A 22,113-nucleotide genomic window follows, 5' to 3' on the forward strand; every position below is an offset into this window, starting at 1 on the left:
TGTCAATGATCTTCTCTGAAACTGTCATTCAGAGGGACTGGATATTTGTTGAGGAACATCTTTGGGCTAAGGTCTACCAAAGTTGTTCAAAGAATTGGGAAATATTGATTTGTACATTTCTTACAAATTTTTAACATGTTCCAAATCTTCATTGGTTTATACTAGGACATATTTTCAAGTGTTAAAACTGTAAAACAGTTGAAGATATTGATCTAATTACTATTGACAATCGATGGGAAGTCACATATGGGCTTTCATTTGGTGCTGTGACCTTTGACCTTGAAAGATCAAACGAATGTCAGTTATGTCTTTAAATATGCCGTCAGACGACAGGAGCCTTGGTCCTGTTTTTAATTGTGTCTGAGTGGGAAAGTAAAATATGCAGCGATAACATAAATGAAATGAAAACACCAGTAGATAGTTTAATGGAAGAGTTCTTCTGAATGTGAACCTCAGCAGAACGTACAAACTATAGAAGGAAAACAACACAAGAATGACATGAAAGACAACGAGATTCATAAAAATAAGACCACGTGCCCTTCAGCAAGGCACTTTACCCCTGTTTGTTCCCAGGGATCTGACATGACAACTCACACCTGGAGAGATTCAACGAGAGAAGAGTTCAACACAGAAGGACAGTTTACCAGTTCAATGGAAAAACAGACAGACAGGTTAAAGACAGACAGAGAGGAGACAGACAGACAGGTTATAGACAGGAGACAAACAGACAGATATGTTATAGACAGAGGAGACAGACAGACAGGAGACAGACAGGTTAAAGACAGACAGGAGACAGACAGGTTAAAGACAGACAGGAGACAGACAGGTTAAAGACAGACAGGTTACAGACAGACAGGTTACAGACAGAGAGGAGACAGACAGACAGGTTATAGACAGGAAACAAACAGACAGATATGTTATAGACAGAAGACAGACAGACAGGTTAAAGATAGACAGGTCAAAGACAGACAGACAGGTTAAAGACAGACAGGTCAAAGACAGACAGACAGGTTAAAGATAGACAGACAGGTTATAGACAGACAGGGCTACATGAGTGTATCCACAGTAACACTGCCGTTGTTTGGTTTCATATGTTTATTTGTTTTTATTTGTTTTTATTTGTTGACACATTTTCACAGGTCTGAACTGGTGGACTCAGTCCCCTAAACGTCAGAACAACAAACACACAGGTTGTGTGACTTCACATTTAGTTAAAGCATCATGAGTTCTGGACAAACTACTCAGAACTATCCTCAGAGTTCATTAGACAACGACTAAACACGATTGGATGATGAATATTATGGGATGCGTTTGATAAACCCTGAATGAACCAGATCAGAGAATCACATGACACTTAAAGGTCCCCGTTTAGACTGTAAGACAGACTTCAAGACAGCAGGAGGAAAACCAACCACCACAAATACATAATAATAATAATAATAATAATAATAATAATAATAATACTAACAGTACACATCCTAATAATACTAAATACTAATGTGAAGCTTTGGTTTAAAAGGCAGCAGACAGAACGGTTCCGTGTGTAAATGTGTAAAATCTGATGAACACATTTGGGTTTGACGTTAATCAGCTGTACACACTCATATCTGTGTCGACCAATCAGCCGTTTAGTTTCCACCCTCTGCTCTTCTACAGCAGTCACTGCTCATTTCATGACAGAAACCTCATCAGTTTGACTCGTCGGTAAAAACTACTTCCTGTAACTAAAACTGTATTAATCTGATTTAAAGACCGAATATCAGTCACTTTGGTTTGAATAGTTCTACAAATACAGATTATATAAGTTAAACACGAAGTCAAGTTTGTTTTTTAAATGAAAAAAGAAAAAGATTTGGGGTTTTTTGAGTAAATGACTGAATTTGGAGCCATAGTTTGTTTAATTTACTACTACTGTTGTAGTTCATTCATATAATAGACATTATGACCGTCTTTAAAAACAGGAAACACTGAACCTTCTCAACTGAGAAAAAAAACAGTAAAAACAAACTAGAACAGACAGGAAGTAGAATGTTCACACGCACTGAACATATCGCATTTACAGGATCAAGAACAGTGGGAACACTAACTAGGGTTAACTTACATTAACTAGGGTTAACTTACACTAACTCGGGTTAACTTACATTAACATTAACTAGGGTTAACTTACATTAACTAGGGTTAACTTACACTAACTCGGGTTAACTTACATTAACATTAACTAGGGTTAACTTACACTAACTCGGGTTAACTTACACTAACTCGGGTTAACTTACACTAACTCGGGTTAACTTACATTAACATTAACTAGGGTTAACTTACACTAACTAGGGTTAACTTACATTAACTAGGGTTAACTTACACTGACTAGGGTTAACTTACACTAACAGTAACGAGGGTTAACTTACTTTAACTAGGGTTAACTTACATTAACTAGGGTTAACTTACACTAACAGTAAGGAGGGTTAACTTACACTAACTAGGGTTAACATACACTAACTTGGGTTAACTTACATTAACATTAACTAGGGTTAACTTACATTAACAGTAACTAGGGTTAACTTACATTAACATTAACTAGGGTTAACTTACATTAACTCGGGTTAACTTACACTAACTAGGGTTAACTTACATTAACATTAACTAGGGTTAACTTACATTAACATTAACTCAGGTTAACTTACATTAACTCGGGTTAACTTACACTAACTAGGGTTAACTTACATTAACTAGGGTTAACTTACATTAACTAGGGTTAACTTACATTAACTTGGGTTAACTTACATTAACAGTAACTAGGGTTAACTGACATTAACATTAACTAGGTTAACTTACATTAACTCGGGTTAACTTACACTAACTAGGGTTAACTTACATTAACTCGGGTTAACTTACACTAACTAGGGTTAACTTATGTTAACTAGGTTAACTTACATTAACATTTACTAGGGTTAACTTACATTAACTCGGGTTAACTCACACTAACTAGGGTTAACTTACATTAACTAGGGTTAACTTACATTAACATTAACTAGGGTTAACTTACATTAACAGTAACTGGGGTTAACTTACATTAACTAGGGTTAACTTACATTAACATTAACTAGGGTTAACTTACATTAACTAGGGTTAACTTACATCACCTAGGGTTAACTTACATTAACAGTAACTAGGGTTAACTTACATTAACTAGGGTTAACTTACATTAACTCGGGTTAACTTACATTAACAGTAACTAGGGTTAACTTACATTAACTAGGGTTAACTTACATTAACATTAACTAGGGTTAACTTACACTAACTAGGGTTAACTTAGATTAACAGTAACTAGAGTTCACTTCCTTTAACAGTAACTAGGGTTAACGTACAATAATTAGACTTAACTTACATTAACTCGGGTTAACTTACAGTAACTAGGGTTAACTTACAGTAACAGTAACTGGAGTTAACTTATATTAACACTAACTAGGGTTAACTTACATTAACTAGGGTTAACTTATATATGAAGGTCATTATCAGCTCAAACTCAAACCTCTGGAACATTTTACAAACTGAACCTTCAACATTTAAATTCCAGAAACATTCCATTGAATTAAACAGTTCAACTCATAATGACAGAAGATCATGTGACTGATTGTCAGCGTCTAATTGGTTTAATGATGTCGTGTCCTGGAGGGACTGACCATGAGTTCAGGTTCCAGACCAGATCCAGACCAGGTCCACATCAGGTCCAGACCCGGTCCAGATCAGGCAGGATCACTGTCCAAGATGGCCGACCAAGTCCCAGAACCAAACCAGGTCCAGTCCGTCCATCAGTCCAGTGTCATGTTCACCTGTAGGACCCTGATCTGGACCCTGGACCCTGGACTCCTGGTCAGTGTGTGAACCCATGGACCCTCTGCTGCAGAAGTCCTGTCTGTGCAGGGCAGACAGACTGACCACAGCAGTCCTGCTGGTTTGTGTTTGTGACTGAGAAAGACCACTGGTCCAGATCCTGGTCCAGATCCTGGTCCAGATCCTGGTCCAGTTGGATTCCCTGTTTGGAATTCTGGTCTAAACTAATTCCTTCATATTGTGATCAAATACACACAGTACATTTATGAACTCATTCAACCGTTTACTCACATGTATTTTTTATCTACAGACTCATGGACACATTTGGAACGTTCATGAATATTTGATCTCAGACGTACGTGTCATCTGTTTGAACTGTGACATCACACTGGAACACACACTCACATATTTACGAAACCACGGGACAGAAACTCAGCTGTAATGTTTTCCTTCTACAGATTCAGATGTTCCACACGGACCCTCATAAGGGTCTAGACCTGGTCTAAGCCTCAGAGGACTAAACAGGCTGACGTTCAGGTGATTGACAGTTATGACATCATCACTTGGACCAGTTATGACATCATCACTTGGACCAGTTATGACATCATCACTTGGACCTTTTCAGTCTTTAAATGGATTCTCCTGAATGTTACACATTGGACCTTTAAGAGTCATTTAGAATTCTTCAGATCAGAACCACAGGACCAAACCCACCCCCATGTGTTCTGACCACGTGGTTTTACCCCTGAGTGGGAGGAGCCGGTCAGGGTGTGGGCGGGGCCCCCCCCTCCGTCAGGGTCTTGAAGTGGACGGTCAGAGCCTCCTCCTCTGGGTTCGGAGGGCGTCGGAACTCTTCTTTGGTGATGATGTAAACCATCACCACGCCGAAACCCACCAGTAGGAGACCCAGGACGTTGGCCAGAACCCCCTCGGACGTAAACGAGGAGTAAGTGGGCCTTAGAACGGACCAATAGGAAACAGCGGGTCATAGATGAACGACCACAGACAATCTGTAGCATAACATAGAAGATAATACTGGCAGAGCTCAGAGCGAATGTATCTGTCTGTGTATCTGTGACTCCACCCACTGGAACCTGAGACTCCACCCACTGAAACCTGTGACTCCACCCACTGTAACCTGTGACTCCACCCACTGGAACCTGAGACTCCACCCACTGTAACCTGTGACTCCACCCACTGAAACCTGTGACTCCACCCACTGTAACCTGAGACTCCACCCACTGAAACCTGTGACTCCACCCACTGAAACCTGTGACTCCACCCACTGGAACCTGTGACTCCACCCACTGTAACATGAGACTCCACCTACTGGAACCTGTGACTCCACCCACTGGAACATGTGACTCCTCCTACTGAAACCTGTGACTCCACCCACTGGAACCTGAGACTCCTCCCACTGGAACCTGTGACTCCACCCACTGGAACATGTGACTCCACCCACTGTAACATGAGACTCCACCTACTGAAACCTGTGACTCCACCCACTGTAACCTGTGACTCCACCCACTGGAACCTGAGACTCCACCCACTGTAACCTGTGACTCCACCCACTGAAACCTGAGACTCCACCCACTGTAACCTGAGACTCCACCCACTGAAACCTGTGACTCCACCCACTGAAACCTGTGACTCCACCCACTGGAACCTGTGACTCCACCCACTGTAACATGAGACTCCACCTACTGGAACCTGTGACTCCACCCACTGGAACATGTGACTCCTCCTACTGAAACCTGTGACTCCACCCACTGGAACCTGAGACTCCTCCCACTGGAACCTGTGACTCCACCCACTGGAACATGTGACTCCACCCACTGTAACATGAGACTCCACCTACTGAAACCTGTGACTCCACCCACTGGAACATGTGACTCCACCCACTGGAACCTGAGACTCCTCCCACTGAAACCTGAAGCTCCACCCACTGAAACATGTGACTCCACCCACTGGAACCTGAGACTCCACCCACTGAAACCTGTGACTCCACCCACTGGAACATGTGACTCCTCCCACTGTAACCTGTGACTCCACCCACTGGAACCTGTGTCTCCACCCACTGAAACCTGAAGCTCCACCCACTGAAACGTGACTCCACCCACTCGAACCTGAGACTCCACCCAGTGTAACCTGTGACTCCACCCACTATTCACAGGGTTACTTACATGATGCTGAACAGCAGTTTCTCGGTGATTCCCAACAGGCTGCATCCGATGGCCATAACCAGCAGGACCACGCCCCCAAACACGTGGACGGGGAGGTACGCAGCACGTAACCATGCCGACGCAACAGGAAACAGGAAGAACAGCAAACCCATCACCCACTGAAACCATGAACAGAGACAGAGACGAAAACTTCAGCGTTAGGTTATTAATGACAGAGATAGAAACAGAATCCATTAATATAGAAAAACAAAATCATATAATATAAAATATATAACGTAATATATAATACAATGTAATATAACATGATACAGTATAATATAAAATATATAATAGAATAGAATATAGTATAATATATAATACAATATCATATAAAACAATATAGTAGAATATATAATTTAATATAAAACACAACAGAACAGTTCATACCTGTAAACTGAATAACAGGAGGGTTGCCATGCCACACCAGCTGTGCAGTGAATACATGTCTGGAATCTTAGCTGATCTGTGGAAGTCGAACACAGCTACAAAACCTACACACACACACACACACACACACACACCCTTATAAACAGCTGTTGGATGTAGACTGAGGATGTAAACATGGAGGTGAATGTCCTCTTACCTACGATGCTAATGATGAGTGCCAGCAGGTGGACGATGCCGTGGAGGAGCTTCACGTTCCTTTTGGCTTCATTGCGAAATACTCGATACACCAGGATGGCTACGAACAAACCACACGTTAGTACGGTCACAGATGGAATATTCTGGACCGACTCGAATTCAAGTCTGAGTATTATTAGATTTGGCTGCATTTCAACTAAACTCCACAGCAGAAAGTGTTCATGTATTTATTTTTATTATAAAATACTGTGTTCAGGTCGAAGTCAAAGACATGAGCAGGTGAAATCTGTCACTTCAGTATGTTCACGGGGTTCAGACCTGACCGCTCACCACTAGATGTCACTAAAAAGAAAGACGCAACCTTTAAACTTAAACGTGTCTGAAGGGTTTATATTTTCATTTACCTGCAAACACAATGAGGTAAAACCCAACATTTTGTCTTTAATATGTATATTTAGGTTCTTCTCTGAAAGTTTATTTTAGTTTCTGTCACTGTTCCATCTGTTTAGACCCAATAATTAAAGGTAAATGTAGACAGATTTAACCCAGGAGGGACCTAATGAGGACCTCAGAGAAATACACAAAAATTATCCTTTTACTCTGATCCATCCAATAATTAATGAATTTATAATTAAATATTTGGTCCAAAAATAGGACCCAAATACGGACATTAAATCTCTCTAGGTGTCAGTGCATTAGATGTGAAAACATGTGTAAATGCTCTTCTACAGACTCGAAATAAAAACACTGTGTTCAATGAGTGAACTGAAGGGAGAGGTGGGGGTACTTGGATAAAAAAAAAAAGCATATTTCAGGGATACTACGCTTTAAAAAGTCTAGTTCATGGGTATTCCACTGTAAAAAGTCTTTTTCAGGGGGGGGGGCTCCACTGTAAAAAGTCTTTTTCAGGGGGTACTCCACTGTAAAGAGTCTAATTCAGGGGTACTCTGCTGTAAAAAGTTTATTTCAGGGGGTACTCTGCTGTAAAAAAAAAAAAAATCTATTTCAGGGGGGTACTCCACTGTAAAAAGTCTTTTTCAGGGGGTACTCCACTGTAAAGAGTCTAATTCAGGGGTACTCTGCTGTAAAAAGTCTATTTCAGGGGGTACTCCACAGTAAAAAGTCTATTTCAGGGGTACTACGCTGTAAAAAGTCTATTTCAGGGGGTACTCCTCTGTAAAAAGCCTATATCAGGGGTACCCCGCTGTAAAAAGTTTATTTCAGGGGGTACTCTGCTGTAAAAAGTCTATTTCAGGGGTAGTCCACTGTAAAAAAGTCTATTTCAGGGGTACTCCGCTGTAAAGAGTCTATTTCAGGGGGTACTCCGCTGTAAAAAAGTCTATTTCAGGGGGTACTCCTCTGTAAAAAGTCCATTTCAGGGGGTACCCCGCTGTAAAAAGTCTATTTCAGGGTACTCCACTGTAAAAAGTCTATATCAGGGGTACCCCACTGTAAAAAGTCTATTTCAGGGGGTACTCCACAGTAAAAAGTCTATTTCAGGGGGTACTCCACAGTAAAAAGTCTATTTCAGGGGTACTACGCTGTAAAAAGTCTATTTCAGGGGGTACTCCTCTGTAAAAAGCCTATATCAGGGGTACCCCGCTGTAAAAAGTTTATTTCAGGGGGTACTCTGCTGTAAAAAGTCTATTTCAGGGGTAGTCCACTGTAAAAAAGTCTATTTCAGGGGTACTCCGCTGTAAAGAGTCTATTTCAGGGGGTACTCCGCTGTAAAAAAGTCTATTTCAGGGGGTACTCCTCTGTAAAAAGTCCATTTCAGGGGGTACCCCGCTGTAAAAAGTCTATTTCAGGGGGTACTCCTCTGTAAAAAGCCTATATCAGGGGTACCCCGCTGTAAAAAGTTTATTTCAGGGGGTACTCTGCTGTAAAAAGTCTATTTCAGGGGTAGTCCACTGTAAAAAGTTTGGGAGCCACTGTTGTACACCACTGCAGTGTGTTGCGTTTTAATCCCTTGTCTGTCCACTGGGGGCAGTGTCCACTGTTTCTTCAGATAAATGGATCCGTTCCAGATCCTGACCAGGTCCAGACTAACGGACCATAATGAGGTAAAGTGTGTGTTAGTGTGTGGCCCCTCCCCCTGCACCCCCCCAGGGTGTTTGTGTCTCACATTAGCCCCTCCCCCTCCTCCGTCTGCGGCTGACCTTTGCTTTTCTCGCTCTAATTGAATCCAGTTCAGTCGACAGCGTGTGTTGAATGTGTCCGACTCATTGGTTTCCTCTCATTACTGACAGCGTCCACGGCTGCAGGTGGACAAAAACAGACGCTTCGTCCTTTTGGACCGTTTGAAAGGAACCGAGTCCTGAATAAAGGCTCAGATCATGTGGAGGCTTCGAGAACAGACACCATGTCTTCTGGACTCATTTGGACAAACGTCCAAACGTGTGTTCATCAAACTAAAACAGCAGCTGAAAAAAACACAAACAGGCTGACACTGATGAAGCCGTTTCCATGGTAACCACTTCAGTTACTAACAGAACCGTTCTGTCTTTTGTGCAGTTCCTTCGACGGCCACTTGAGGTTCCAGAATCCAACCAACCACAGAACAGACGGACACATGTTTAGAACCAGAACAGACGGACACACGTTTAGAACCAGAACAGACAGACACACGTTTAGAACCAGAACAGACGGACACATGTTTAGAACCAGAACAGACGGACACACGTTTAGAACCAGAACAGACAGACACACGTTTAGAACCAGAACAGACGGACACACGTTTAGAACCAGAACAGACAGACACACGTTTAGAACCAGAACAGACGGACACACGTTTAGAACCAGAACAGACAGACACACGTTTAGAACCAGAACAGACGGACACACGTTTAGAACCAGAACAGACAGACACACGTTTAGAACCAGAACAGACGGACACACGTTTAGAACCAGAACAGACGGACACACGTTTAGAACCAGAACAGACAGACACACGTTTAGAACCAGAACAGACGGACACACGTTTAGAACCACAGAACAGACGGACACACGTTTAGAACCAGAGAACAGACGGACACACGTTTAGAACCAGAACAGACGGACACATGTTTAGAACCAGAACAGACAGACACATGTTTAGAACACCAGAACAGACGGACACACGTTTAGAACCAGAACAGACGGACACACGTTTAGAACCAGAACAGACGGACACACGTTTAGAACCAGAACAGACAGACACACGTTTAGAACCAGAACAGACAGACACACGTTTAGAACCAGAACAGACGGACACACGTTTAGAACCAGAACAGACAGACACACGTTTAGAACCAGAACAGACGGACACACGTTTAGAACCAGAACAGACAGACACACGTTTAGAACCAGAACAGACGGACACACGTTTAGAACCAGAACAGACAGACACACGTTTAGAACACCAGAACAGACGGACACACGTTTAGAACCAGAACAGACGGACACACGTTTAGAACCAGAACAGACGGACACATGTTTAGAACCAGAACAGACAGACACACGTTTAGAACCAGAACAGACGGACACATGTTTAGAACCAGAACAGACAGACACATGTTTAGAACCAGAACAGACAGACACACGTTTAGAACCAGAACAGACGGACACACGTTTAGAACCAGAACAGACAGACACATGTTTAGAACCAGAACAGACGGACACATGTTTAGAACCAGAACAGACGGACACACGTTTAGAACCAGAACAGACGGACACACGTTTAGAACCACAGAACAGACGGACACACGTTTAGAACCAGAGAACAGACGGACACACGTTTAGAACCAGAGAACAGACGGACACACGTTTAGAACCAGAACAGACGGACACACGTTTAGAACCAGAACAGACGGACACACGTTTAGAACCAGAACAGACGGACACATGTTTAGAACCAGAACAGACAGACACACGTTTAGAACCAGAACAGACGGACACATGTTTAGAACCAGAACAGACAGACACACGTTTAGAACCAGAACAGACGGACACATGTTTAGAACCAGAACAGACAGACACACGTTTAGAACCAGAACAGACGGACACATGTTTAGAACCAGAACAGACGGACACACGTTTAGAACCAGAACAGACAGACACACGTTTAGAACCAGAACAGACGGACACACGTTTAGAACCAGAACAGACGGACACATGTTTAGAACCAGAACAGACGGACACACGTTTAGAACCAGAACAGACGGACACATGTTTAGAACCAGAACAGACGGACACATGTTTAGAACCAGAACAGACGGACACATGTTTAGAACCAGAGAACAGACGGACACACGTTTAGAACCAGAACAGACGGACACATGTTTAGAACCAGAACAGACGGACACATGTTTAGAACCAGAACAGACGGACACACGTTTAGAACCAGAGAACAGACGGACACACGTTTAGAACCAGGTTCTGTTTGTCACCGGTTTAAAGTCAACTGAAGGTTCAGGTCTGGTGGGTTCAGGTCCGGTAGGTTCAGGTCCAGTAGGTTCAGGTCTGGTAGGTTCAGGTCTGGTGGGTTCAGGTCCGGTGGGTTCAGGTCCGGTAGGTTCAGGTCCAGTAGGTTCAGGTCCGGTAGGTTCAGGTCCGGTAGGTTCAGGTCCGGTAGGTTCAGGTCTGGTAGGTTCAGGTCTGGTGGGTTCAGGTCCGGTGGGTTCAGGTCCGGTAGGTTCAGGTCCGGTAGGTTCAGGTCCGGTAGGTTCAGGTCCGGTAGGTTCAGGTCTGGTAGGTTCAGGTCTGGTAGGTTCAGGTCTGGTGGGTTCAGGTCTGGTAGGTTCAGGTCTGGTGGGTTCAGGTCCGGTAGGTTCAGGTCTGGTAGGTTCAGGTCTGGTAGGTTCAGGTCTGGTGGGTTCAGGTCTGGTAGGTTCAGGTCTGGTAGGTTCAGGTCCGGTGGGTTCAGGTCCGGTAGGTTCAGGTCTGGTAGGTTCAGGTCTGGTGGGTTCAGGTCCGGTGGGTTCAGGTCCGGTAGGTTCAGGTCTGGTAGGTTCAGGTCTGGTAGGTTCAGGTCTGGTTCCTCACCTGCAGACGTCTGCTGTCACAGTCACATCAGTCAGAATAAGTTGGTATTTGTGGAACATCTCTGGGGTAAGGTCTACCACGTCTGTTCAAAGAATTGGGAAATATACATTTTTTGAAATTTTTTATGATTTTTTTTCATCTAAAAATTCCTGCTGGTTTCTAATGGGACACATGTCAAAGTGTTACAACTGAAAACAGTTGAAATGATTGCTATAATTACTACTGGTAAACCGGTTTTCGTTCATGGCGTGTGCTGCTGACCTCTTGGCCAGGTCGCCTTTGAAAAACAGATCTGGATCTGAATGGGATTTTATCTGGTTAAATAAAGCTCTGATAAATAATTAAATACATAAACCCTAAGACTGTTGTATTCAGAATGACCAATATCTGCCAAGATACTGGTCCGATCAACTTCCTGTTTTCACCGGTCTGTTCACTGAGCAAAGATACACAAGTATGACAAACTGCAGCCATCAGCTGTGTACACACACACACACACACACACACACACACACACACACACACACACACACACACACACACACACACACACACACACACCAAGGTTATTATCGTTAACGAAAACTAACGAAATGACGAAAACTAGAATTGTAAAAACATTTTCGTTAACTGAAATAAACAAAACTATAATTAAAAGAAAAAGAAACAATAACTGAAACTGTATTGTGTGTTTATAAAACTCACTAAAAGGGATAAAAAACATGGATAAAATTCCCTTTGTTTTCGTCTTTGTCAACGTCCGATTGATACAAAATCGATTTATTTCCCTCAAGCAATTCTCTCTGCTGGTACAATATGATATTTAAGGGTCCGTCACTTGTGTTCACTTGTGGTTTCCAGTCGTCTTCTGGTCCCCACTCTACCTGGAAACATGGAGACTGAAGCAGCAGAGTCCTGTCTGGGATTGATTTGAATAGGAGCACAGAGAAGAAGAGAAAAGAGACCACTGAACTACAACTGAACTACAACTGAACTACAACTGAACTACAACTGAACTAAACTACAACTGAACTACAACTGAACTAAACTACAACTGAACTACAACTGAACTACAACTGAACTACAACTACAACTGAACTAAACTACAACTGAACTACAACTGAACTACAACTGAACTACAACTGAACTAAACTACAACTGAACTACAACTGAACTAAACTACAACTAAACTACAACTGAACTACAACTGAACTACAACTACAACTGAACTAAACTACAACTGAACTACAACTGAACTACAACTGAACTACAACTGAACTAAACTACAACTGAACTACAACTGAACTAAACTACAACTAAACTACAACTGAACTACAACTGAACTAAACTACAACTAAACTACAACTGAACTACAACTGAACTACAACTAAACTACAACTGAACTAAACTACAACTGAACTACAACTGAACTACAACTGAACTAAACTACAACTGAACTACAACTGAACTAAACTACAACTAAACTACAACTGAACTACAACTGAACTAAACTACAACTAAACTACAACTGAACTACAACTGAACTAAACTACAACTGAACTACAACTGAACTAAACTACAACTGAACTACAACTGAACTACAACTGAACTAAACTACAACTGAACTACAACTAAACTACAACTGAACTAAACTACAACTGAACTACAACTGAACTACAACTGAACTACAACTGAACTAAACTACAACTGAACTACAACTGAACTAAACTACAACTGAACTACAACTGAACTACAACTGAACTACAACTGAGCATTTAGAAAATAATGAAAACTAATAAAAATCGGACCAATGGCCCTGGAGCTTACCGGTCAAATGAAAAGCTTTGGGAAATGTATCCAGATCCATTTATTCTCCCCCAGTTCTGTGCATTTATTCTATTACAGAATGTTTTGCTCATATTCAGTCAGATCTGTACAAAATTCTAATTCCCACTGGATATCATTTATATTTACTGAGTTATTGCATCCATCCACTTCCTATCTCTGATAATGGGGACATTTTTCAAAGTTGCACCAAATCCAGAATCAGATCCAGATCCAAATAATTTCACTAACTTGTGCTGACATCATCAGACAGAAGCTGTATACCAAGTTTGAAGTCAATCAGAACTGGAGTTTCAGAGAAGAAGACGATTGAAATGTTTGTAACGGACGACAGACGACGACAACGACAGACGACGACGCCGGACGCCGCATGACGACGATAGCTAACGGCCTGTCGACTGGTAAGCTAAAAACTAGCAAACCTGCTCTAAAAACAAATTAAAACTAACAGAATCAGAGAAAAAAAGTCACAACTAAATAAAACTAAACTAGAATGAAAAATCCAAAACTATTAGAACCTTGACCACACACACACACACACACACACACACACACACACACACACTCTTATAATACAGATGGTTTGAGTTGATGCTTGACTTTGAACATTTAACTTTATAAAAGTCATTTCAAACTCATTAGTTGGTTTTTTTCTGCACTAACTGTCGGTGTCCGTCCCTCTGTGAACGTCCTGAGCGTCACATGAGGACGCTGATGTGTGATTTCTGTGACAAACAGGACGTGTCTGCATCACTTCTACAACATCACAGACTTTAACGGTCCAGGTTTGACTCTGTTCACCGTCTGAGGGGCTGGTCTGTATGAAGCACACACACTGGTATTCAGGGTCCCGGGTGGTCTGGGCAGTGTTAGCTTAATGCGACAGGCAGACAGACGCAGTTCCAGGCTGACGTCCACGTTTGACTGAGCCCTGACATTTAAAACCACAGTCACGTCATAATCCACTGTTCATGTTTGGAAGTACAGATTTTCCAGACACACTTCGGCTCCTGTCACACGGATCATCATCATCATCATCATCACATGACTGATGATGGTTCAGCTACACAAATACAGTGATGAAGAATAATGCTCACACTAATCTAAGCATTCATGTAAACGACTGAACAGACTGTGAGAAATATTCCGCCTTTAAACTTAAGTGTCTGAAGGGTTTATATTTTCATTTACCTGCAAACACAGTGGATGTAAAACACAGACAGGAGGTCAAATGTAAAACCCAACATTTTGTCTTTAATATGTATATTTAGGTTCTTCTCTGAAACTGGGTTTATTTTAGTTTCTGTCACTGTTCCATCTGTTTAGACCCAATAATTAAAGGTAAATGCAGACAGATTTAACCCAGGAGGGACCTAATGACGACCTCAGAGAAATGCTAATAAATTATCCTCTTACTCTGATCCATCCCATAATTAATGAATTTATAATTTAAATATTTGGTCCAAAAATAGGATCCAAATACGGACATTAAATCTCTCTAGGTGTCAGTGCATTAGAAGTGAAAACATGTGTAAATGCTCTTCTATAGACTCGAAATAAAGACACTGAAGTGACCTGAAGTGAGAGGTGGGGGTACTTGGATAAAAAAAAAAAAGCATATTTCAGGGTACCCCACTGTAAAAAGTCTGTCAGGGGTAGTCCACTGTAAAAAGTCTATTTCAGGGGTACTCCGCTGTAAAAAGTCTATATCTTACACTGTAAAAAAAAAAAAAAAAAAAAAAAAAAAAAACATTAAAAAAAAAGGTAATATTCCAGCAGCAGGAGTGCCAAAAAAGTACTGTTAAATAACGGAAAATAACCATCTCATAAAAAATAGGGTAATTTTCCATAATTAAAATACAGTTTTTGCCCTAACTTTACATGAGATTTTGCTTCTTTTTTTTATATTTAATAAAGAATATTTGCATGTATTAAAACAATCAAATTACCTGTAAATATATATATATAAATGATTTTCAGTCAGACTCAGTTGTCCAATCCACTGATAAAAACTGTATTTGGACAGTTTATCAGTGCTTATACATGTTATACATTCACAAAAATACATTTATTCAACATTTTTGTTGTGAAACCTCCTGTAATTACACAAGATATTTGTCAATTAACAAACTGAGAGAACAAATACTTCTTTTAAGATTAATTGTCAGTAATTTTATCTGGTTTTATTTTATTTTATGTTTTTTACAATATTAAACTTTAAATTAACAGTTTAATCTCATGAACAGAAAAGAAATATTTGTGAAATTACGATACATTTGCAAATGTATTTTAACTGTATTTTTCTGTCAAAAAAGAAAAATTCTTTTAAAAACTTTAAAATTTTTTGGTTATTCACAGTTAGTTTTTTTCATGTTATTTTACATTTGACGTGTAAAATCACAGTTTATTTTTGTTATTTCTTTGATATTTTCCTGTATCTGAAAAATACAGGAAAAATCTGTAAACTAAACAGTGAAAATTCTGTTAAATTACAGACTTTTTTTTACAGTGTATATAAAGTCTATATCTTACTGGATATGACAATCACAGTCACGTCATAATCCACTGTTCATGTTTGGAAGTACAGATTTTCCAGACACACTTCGGCTCCTGTCACACGGATCATCATCATCGTCACATGACTGATGATGGTTCAGCTACACAAATACAGTGATGAAGAATAATGCTCCCACTAATCTAAGCATTCATGTAAACGACTGAATAGACTGTGTGAAAAATTCTGGTTTTGATTAAAACAGACATTTGTAGTCCATTCTATAAATCATGAAAAGACAAACGTGTTTCACTGGACATGTTCTGTACTGAAGTAAAAACAGGCTCCACAGCCTGAGGCGGAGTCCTAACCACGTTAGCTTAGCCTTTACTGAGCAGCACATGTCGTAACCAGTGGAAATGATGGAACACATCACACAGACACAGACTCCTCCAGACCGCTCCTTCTAACCCCCGTCCTGTGGACCGGGTTCTGGCTTCAACTAGTCCACTGTGGACCAAGGTTCTAATAGTTTTGGATTTTTCATTATAGTTTAGTTTTATTTAGTTTAGACTTTTTTTTTCTCTAATTCAGTTTGTTTTAATTTGTTTTTAGAGCAGGTTTGATAGTTTTTATTAGTTTTCATTTTTTTCTAAATGTTTAATTTTAGTATTAATTTTAGTTTCGTCAAATCTTTTCTCTTCTTCGCCATTATAGTCCCATAAATCCCAGACAGGACTCTGCTGCTTTAGTCTCCATGTTTCCAGGTAGAGTGGGGACCAGAAGACGACTGGAAACCACAAGTGAACACAAGTGACCGACCCTTAAATATCATACGGTGCCAGCAGCTAAAATTGCTCGAGCGAAATAAATCGATTTGATATCAATCTGATGTTGACAAACACAAAAACAAAGGGAATTTTATCCATATTTTTTATCCGTTTTAGTTAGTTTTGTAAACACACAATACAGTTTCAGTTAGTTATCATTTTTTCTTTTAATTATAGTTTTTATTTTTTTCAGTTAATGAAAATGTTTTTCCAGTTCCAGTTTTGGTCATTTCGTTCGTTTTCGTTAACGATGATAACCTTGCTGTGGACTGACCGTCTCCTTGTAAGAACACCAGGCCCAACACCATGCAGAGGGGGTGCAGGTTGAACTCCTGCGCTGAACCGTCCCAGGCGAACCCCCCCCTGAAGTGGCCCATCCATACGCCCGTCAGCACCACCGAAGCCACGCCCACCATCTGTGACGCCCCGACCAGCCACGGCAACGCAGAGCGCCTGGTGTACGGGCCCGAGTCGTCCATGATCTGAAACAGAACCAGCGTTAAACAGAGCAGCGGATTAGAGCTGCACCGTACTGGAAACAAACTGATACTGCGATTTTTTTAACCCTGCGATATGAAAAACTACTCAGGAGGATATAACAGCTGTGTGGCGCTGACGTAAATGCTCAAACAAATTAGTCGTGTTTCCTCTCATTGTGTCGACACTAGGGATGTAACGATTACCGGTATAACAATAAACCGCGGTAAAACTGCAGACAGTTAGCATTACCGTTTAAATACTAATTATCATGATAACCGTGTTTGATTATTGCAGAAAACACCTATGTGAAGATCTGCTTTTATGTCAAATATATGAGTGTAATTTTAATTTATTACAATTTTAATGTTATATTCCTAATATTTGGAACCAATATTCACTTTTAGAGTCTGTGAAAAGGTTCAGTAAGCATCTGTGTGTTATTTATGCAATAAATTATATACATTTTTCAAATGAGATTTTATATATTTTTTGTGTTTACTGTCCTTTTGTGTTGATATAGTAGGTTAAGGTGAAAAAATAACAGACAGATGAGAGGGATGAAGTTGTGCTAAAAAAACAGATCCCAACCATGGGTATAGTAAACATTTGTTTCTATAGTATATAAAGGCCAAACCAAAAGGACTGAAAAACAGATGAAATAGGCTCAGACCACAAAGGGTTAATATTTGAATGTTTCTGACACAGAAGGGACATTGTACCAATTATTTTATTTTATTTATTTTATTTTTTAAATACAACTTGGTTAAATTACTTCAGTGTGTGTATTTGTACTTTTTGAACATTTTGAGCACAATTTCAACAATACCGCGATAATAATGATGATCGTGATAATTTTGGTCACAATAACCATATGAAATTTTCATATGGTTCCATCCCTGGTCGACACAGAACACGTTTCAGTTTCATCCTTGTGTAGCTGAAATAATTCCAGATAACTGACGATGGGTTTTTTTTGGCACCAACTCTTCGTTCTTGGTGATTTTCTCTGATTCGTTGCTCATTTTTCAATGTTGTTACCAGCGACTCACTCCATGTCCAGGGGGCGTGGTCTGCTTCAGCTAACTGATTAAGAACGATTGCGATTGGTGGATGGCTGTGTGCAGTGTGTGTCAGGTACCCAGGATGAACTTAGATGAGAACATGTTGAGTTCATTTACCTCCTACATTGCAGGACTTTGTGATGTGACTAATTGTGCACACGTACATTGTGTTGCCAACATTCAAACGATTGTGCAGCTCTACATCGGACGCATCGTCTGAGTCTGAACAGGCTGAAACTGTCATTAGGATGGAATTACAGGCCTGTTAACAACAAATACAAACATAAATGATAACGGTTCTCATCCCTTTAACGCAGCAGTTCAACCACTGCTGGGATTATTTCTGTAATATTAGTCCAAACAGCTGTTTTAGTCAGGATCTGAATCTGTAAACCACTGTCATATGACATGGACAGCACTAAGAAGAAAAGTACATTATTTTTTGCACTAAAATGTAGTGAGGTTCCAATTCTACTGATTATCATAATCAAAAATTAAAAAATTAAATTAAACTTGCATACTTTCTTTGGTAAATACCATTTTGACCTGTGAGAACTGTCATTTAATTTTACAGGTTATAATATTACTGGACCATATTCACACCATAGAACAGCCTCTGCATTTTAAAGCCAGTACTTTCGAGCTAATGCTAATGCTAATGCTAACTGTCTGCTTTCTGACTCAGTTAAATGGTCAACTTCAGAAAGAATGATATGCCAGTGTCATTGAACTTGTAGAACACTTCTGTAGTGGATCCATTATCAGGAAAAACATTTTATTAAATATAGACTCTAAAAGTCTGAGTGGGCGGGTGAAGAGCGTCTTATTGACCTGTCAGTCAAACTCAGACTCAACACTCGAAGCTTCTTTTTGAACTGAGATCTGCTCAGACCAGATCAATTCTCAGAGGGTCCAGATGAAAACAGACTCAGATGAATCCATGAGGAACAAATGACTCAGTATTTTAGAGAGAAGTTAATCAGCGTCTGACTTTGACTCCAGATGTTTGTTGACATGTGTCCGACCCCAGTCCCATCTGAATTCTCTCTAATCCATTCTTCTGTCTGTACTTCTGCTCCTGAAACTCTTCGCTCACAGTGAACGCTTTCGTAGATGACTCCATCATAAACACAGTCCGCTTGTTTACAGAACAAACCCAAACGTCCCTCTGGCTTTTTCAGACATTTTGTGGTGAAGTGCATTGTGGGAATGTGAGTTCCGTGCAGCAGCAGTTTGTCTGTTTCCATCCACACACTAGACTCATTCTGGAAAACATCCTGGTGGTCTGACCCACTTTAGATGGAACTGACCTAAAATTATTTTGACACCATTGATTGTTAATATCTTCAGTGTAATTTTTACATTTCATAAATTCATCCCACGGGCCAGACTGGACCCTTTGGTGGGCCGGATCTGGCCCCCGGGCCGCATGTTTGACACCTGTGCTCTAGTTGATCATATTTAGCTCTAATCACCATCTAAACCAGGGGTGTCAAACATGTGCCACCAAGTGTGCCTTTTTCGGACACTTGTGGAATAATGTCCAAAAAAATGTTCACACAGTTTGTTTTTAATTCTTTTACACTGTTTTCTATTTCATCAACTTGAGCTGTACATAAAAATATCAAATACTCAATAATTGTCACATTTTTTAACCCTTTAAATGCCATGTTTGTAATGTAAACAAACCATTCTTTTGGATGCAAAAAACAAAAAAAATTATTATTATTTTTTCAATATACTACATAAAAAGTGGATCACATATTATTTAATTTTTTCATCCTGGCATATGTCAATGATTAACTCCAACATCGGTTAATTTGCATTATTATTTTTGGCGCTAGGTCAAATGTTCAAAAATACTAATATCTGTCACCAAGTGTGCGTAAAATGCACACCTATAAATCAAACTATTAAATATTATATATTGATTTATTTTTCTGCTCTAATTTGATTTTATTTTTGTAAATCCAGGTCAGTCCTAATCATACAGGTCAAATGTTAGAAATAGTGCGTTTTATGCACACTTGGCAGACAGATGCTCGTCTGGTCATTTTCTTTTGTTTACAATGTGCACATTTGAGTTGGTGGACAGAATTTTAAAGATCATGCAAAAATGAACAACTTTTGAATTCTAACCTTATTTAAATTGTGAAAAATAATATGAAGTTTTTTAAAACGAAGTGCAAAGTGTGCGTAAAAGGTGCACCCAGATACCAGAGGGTTAAAGGACAGGATGTCACTGCTCTCACCCACATACCCATGAACTGGACCACATGTGTGGTCTGATGGGAAGGATTCATTTAATGAGAGCCACTGAAGTCCTTTAACGAACACTGTGGTACATTTATTTATTTTATTTTCTATTTATTTCCTGATCCCTAACACTGTCATAATAGTAAGGTTCCACTTTGCCCAGAGGTTCTGTGTCCATATGTAAAAAAAAAAAAAAAAATAAAAATAAAAATAAAAATCTACAGCTTTGAACAAGAAACATTCTGGAAATGAACTAAAGAATGTGAAGACTGGAATATGAATGAACACATCTGTTCAAACATATAAGGAATAAATAAATAAATCATCCTTTTGGGCTGCGTCAGCCTGAACCTGTTGAAAACACGGAACCTGTGTTCTCTTAAACCCACGGACGCAGACTGTGACGTGACGAAAACACAACAGGAAGTGTCGCGTGCAGTTTAAAGTGAGTTATATGAGGACATGAAATAAACCCACGGACACAGTGGATTTAAGACTCACTACTGCGCATTTTCTACGAAATAATAAATAAAAAAAAAATAAAAGTTGTTCTTCGAGCCCCACGGTGTCCACGGTCACGCGCACGAGCGCTTCACCCACGGTGCACGTACACGCACGCACAGTCACGTACACGCAAATTACAAGGTTTAGTAAAATAATAGTGTAGCTTCGAGGCTTAAAAAACAAACCCACTGTCAGCTGGTAGTGGGTTTGACACGACTCCTGCGTGGATTGAATTCAGTGTCACGAAAAAAACAAAACAGACGAATAAAAAGCACGTGCAGTTTATGACAGAATGTATAGGATTTGATAAGAACAGGATTTACTTACATGTGAGGAAGTCCTGGACACACGCAGTCCTCCACCCCTTCACTGGGAAAATGCGTGTGAGTGGGTGTGGGTGTGTGTTTTGGATGTCCTCCTTAACAAGCCCAACCCACGTGACATCCACAGTGTAAAGAAGCATGAACCAGCCCACTGTGGGTTAGTAACACAAGGACCAGCAGGACCAGCAACTGATGATGATAATAATAATAATAATAATAATAATAATAATAATAATAATAATAATAATAATAATAATAATAAATAAATAAATAAATAAAAATAGTGGTAGTAATAATAATAATAATTCTAAAAATAGTAATAATAATAATAATAATAATAAATAAAAATAGTGGTAGTAATAATAATAATAATTCTAAAAATAGTAATAATAATAATAATAATAAATAAAAATAGTGGTAGTAATAATAATAATAATTCTAAAAATAGTAATAATAATAATAATAATAATAAATAAAAATAGTAGTAGTAATAATAATAATAATTCTAAAAATAGTAATAATAATAATAATAATAATAATAATAATAATAATAACAATAATAACAATAATAATAATAATAATATAAATAAATACATAAAAATAGTAGTAATAATAATAATAATAATTCTAAAAATAGTAATAATTATAATAATAATAATAATA

At 39.6% G+C, this 22,113-nt stretch overlaps 1 protein-coding gene across 4 annotated transcripts; it reads right to left on the reverse strand.

Annotated features, from left to right (window-relative positions):
• Nucleotides 1–1,108: 1,108 nt before the first annotated feature.
• Nucleotides 1,109–21,635, reverse strand: cyb561 (cytochrome b561). Of its 4 annotated transcripts, none has more exons than XR_003935973.1 (7): nt 21,455–21,635; nt 17,101–17,308; nt 6,637–6,735; nt 6,441–6,544; nt 6,015–6,172; nt 4,443–4,787; nt 1,109–4,393 (listed from the first exon to the last, which is right to left on the reverse strand). XR_003935973.1 is itself a non-coding variant. In XM_030140381.1 (6 exons), exons 2-6 carry the CDS (start codon nt 17,303–17,305, stop codon nt 4,595–4,597), a joined length of 759 nt encoding a protein of 252 aa, XP_029996241.1. In that variant the 5' UTR covers nt 17,306–17,308; nt 21,455–21,635; the 3' UTR covers nt 1,109–4,594. The 4 variants fall into 4 exon arrangements, 1 of the variants encoding a protein (XP_029996241.1); XR_003935972.1 differs by having other exon boundaries at nt 1,109–2,818; nt 3,141–4,787; XR_003935971.1 differs by having other exon boundaries at nt 1,109–3,054; nt 3,141–4,787.
• Between the last annotated feature and the right edge of the window lie 478 nt (nt 21,636–22,113).

The sequence above is a fragment of the Sphaeramia orbicularis genome, chromosome 8 (genome assembly GCF_902148855.1).
Source record: "Sphaeramia orbicularis chromosome 8, fSphaOr1.1, whole genome shotgun sequence".
NCBI classification, from domain to species: Eukaryota; Metazoa; Chordata; class Actinopteri; order Kurtiformes; family Apogonidae; genus Sphaeramia; species Sphaeramia orbicularis.

Excerpts from the sequence above, each read along its gene's own strand:
- cyb561 (XM_030140381.1), bottom strand. The coding sequence starts at position 17,305 with ATGGACGACTCGGGCCCGTACACCAGGCGCTCTGCGTTGCCGTGGCTG. Across the intron at positions 6,736-17,100 it reads GGTGTTCTTACAAGGAGACG|CCATCCTGGTGTATCGAGTA; the intron begins GTCAGTCCACAG and ends GTTTGTTCGTAG. Across the intron at positions 6,173-6,440 it reads TCCTGTTATTCAGTTTACAG|TGGGTGATGGGTTTGCTGTT; the intron begins GTATGAACTGTT and ends TCATGGTTTCAG.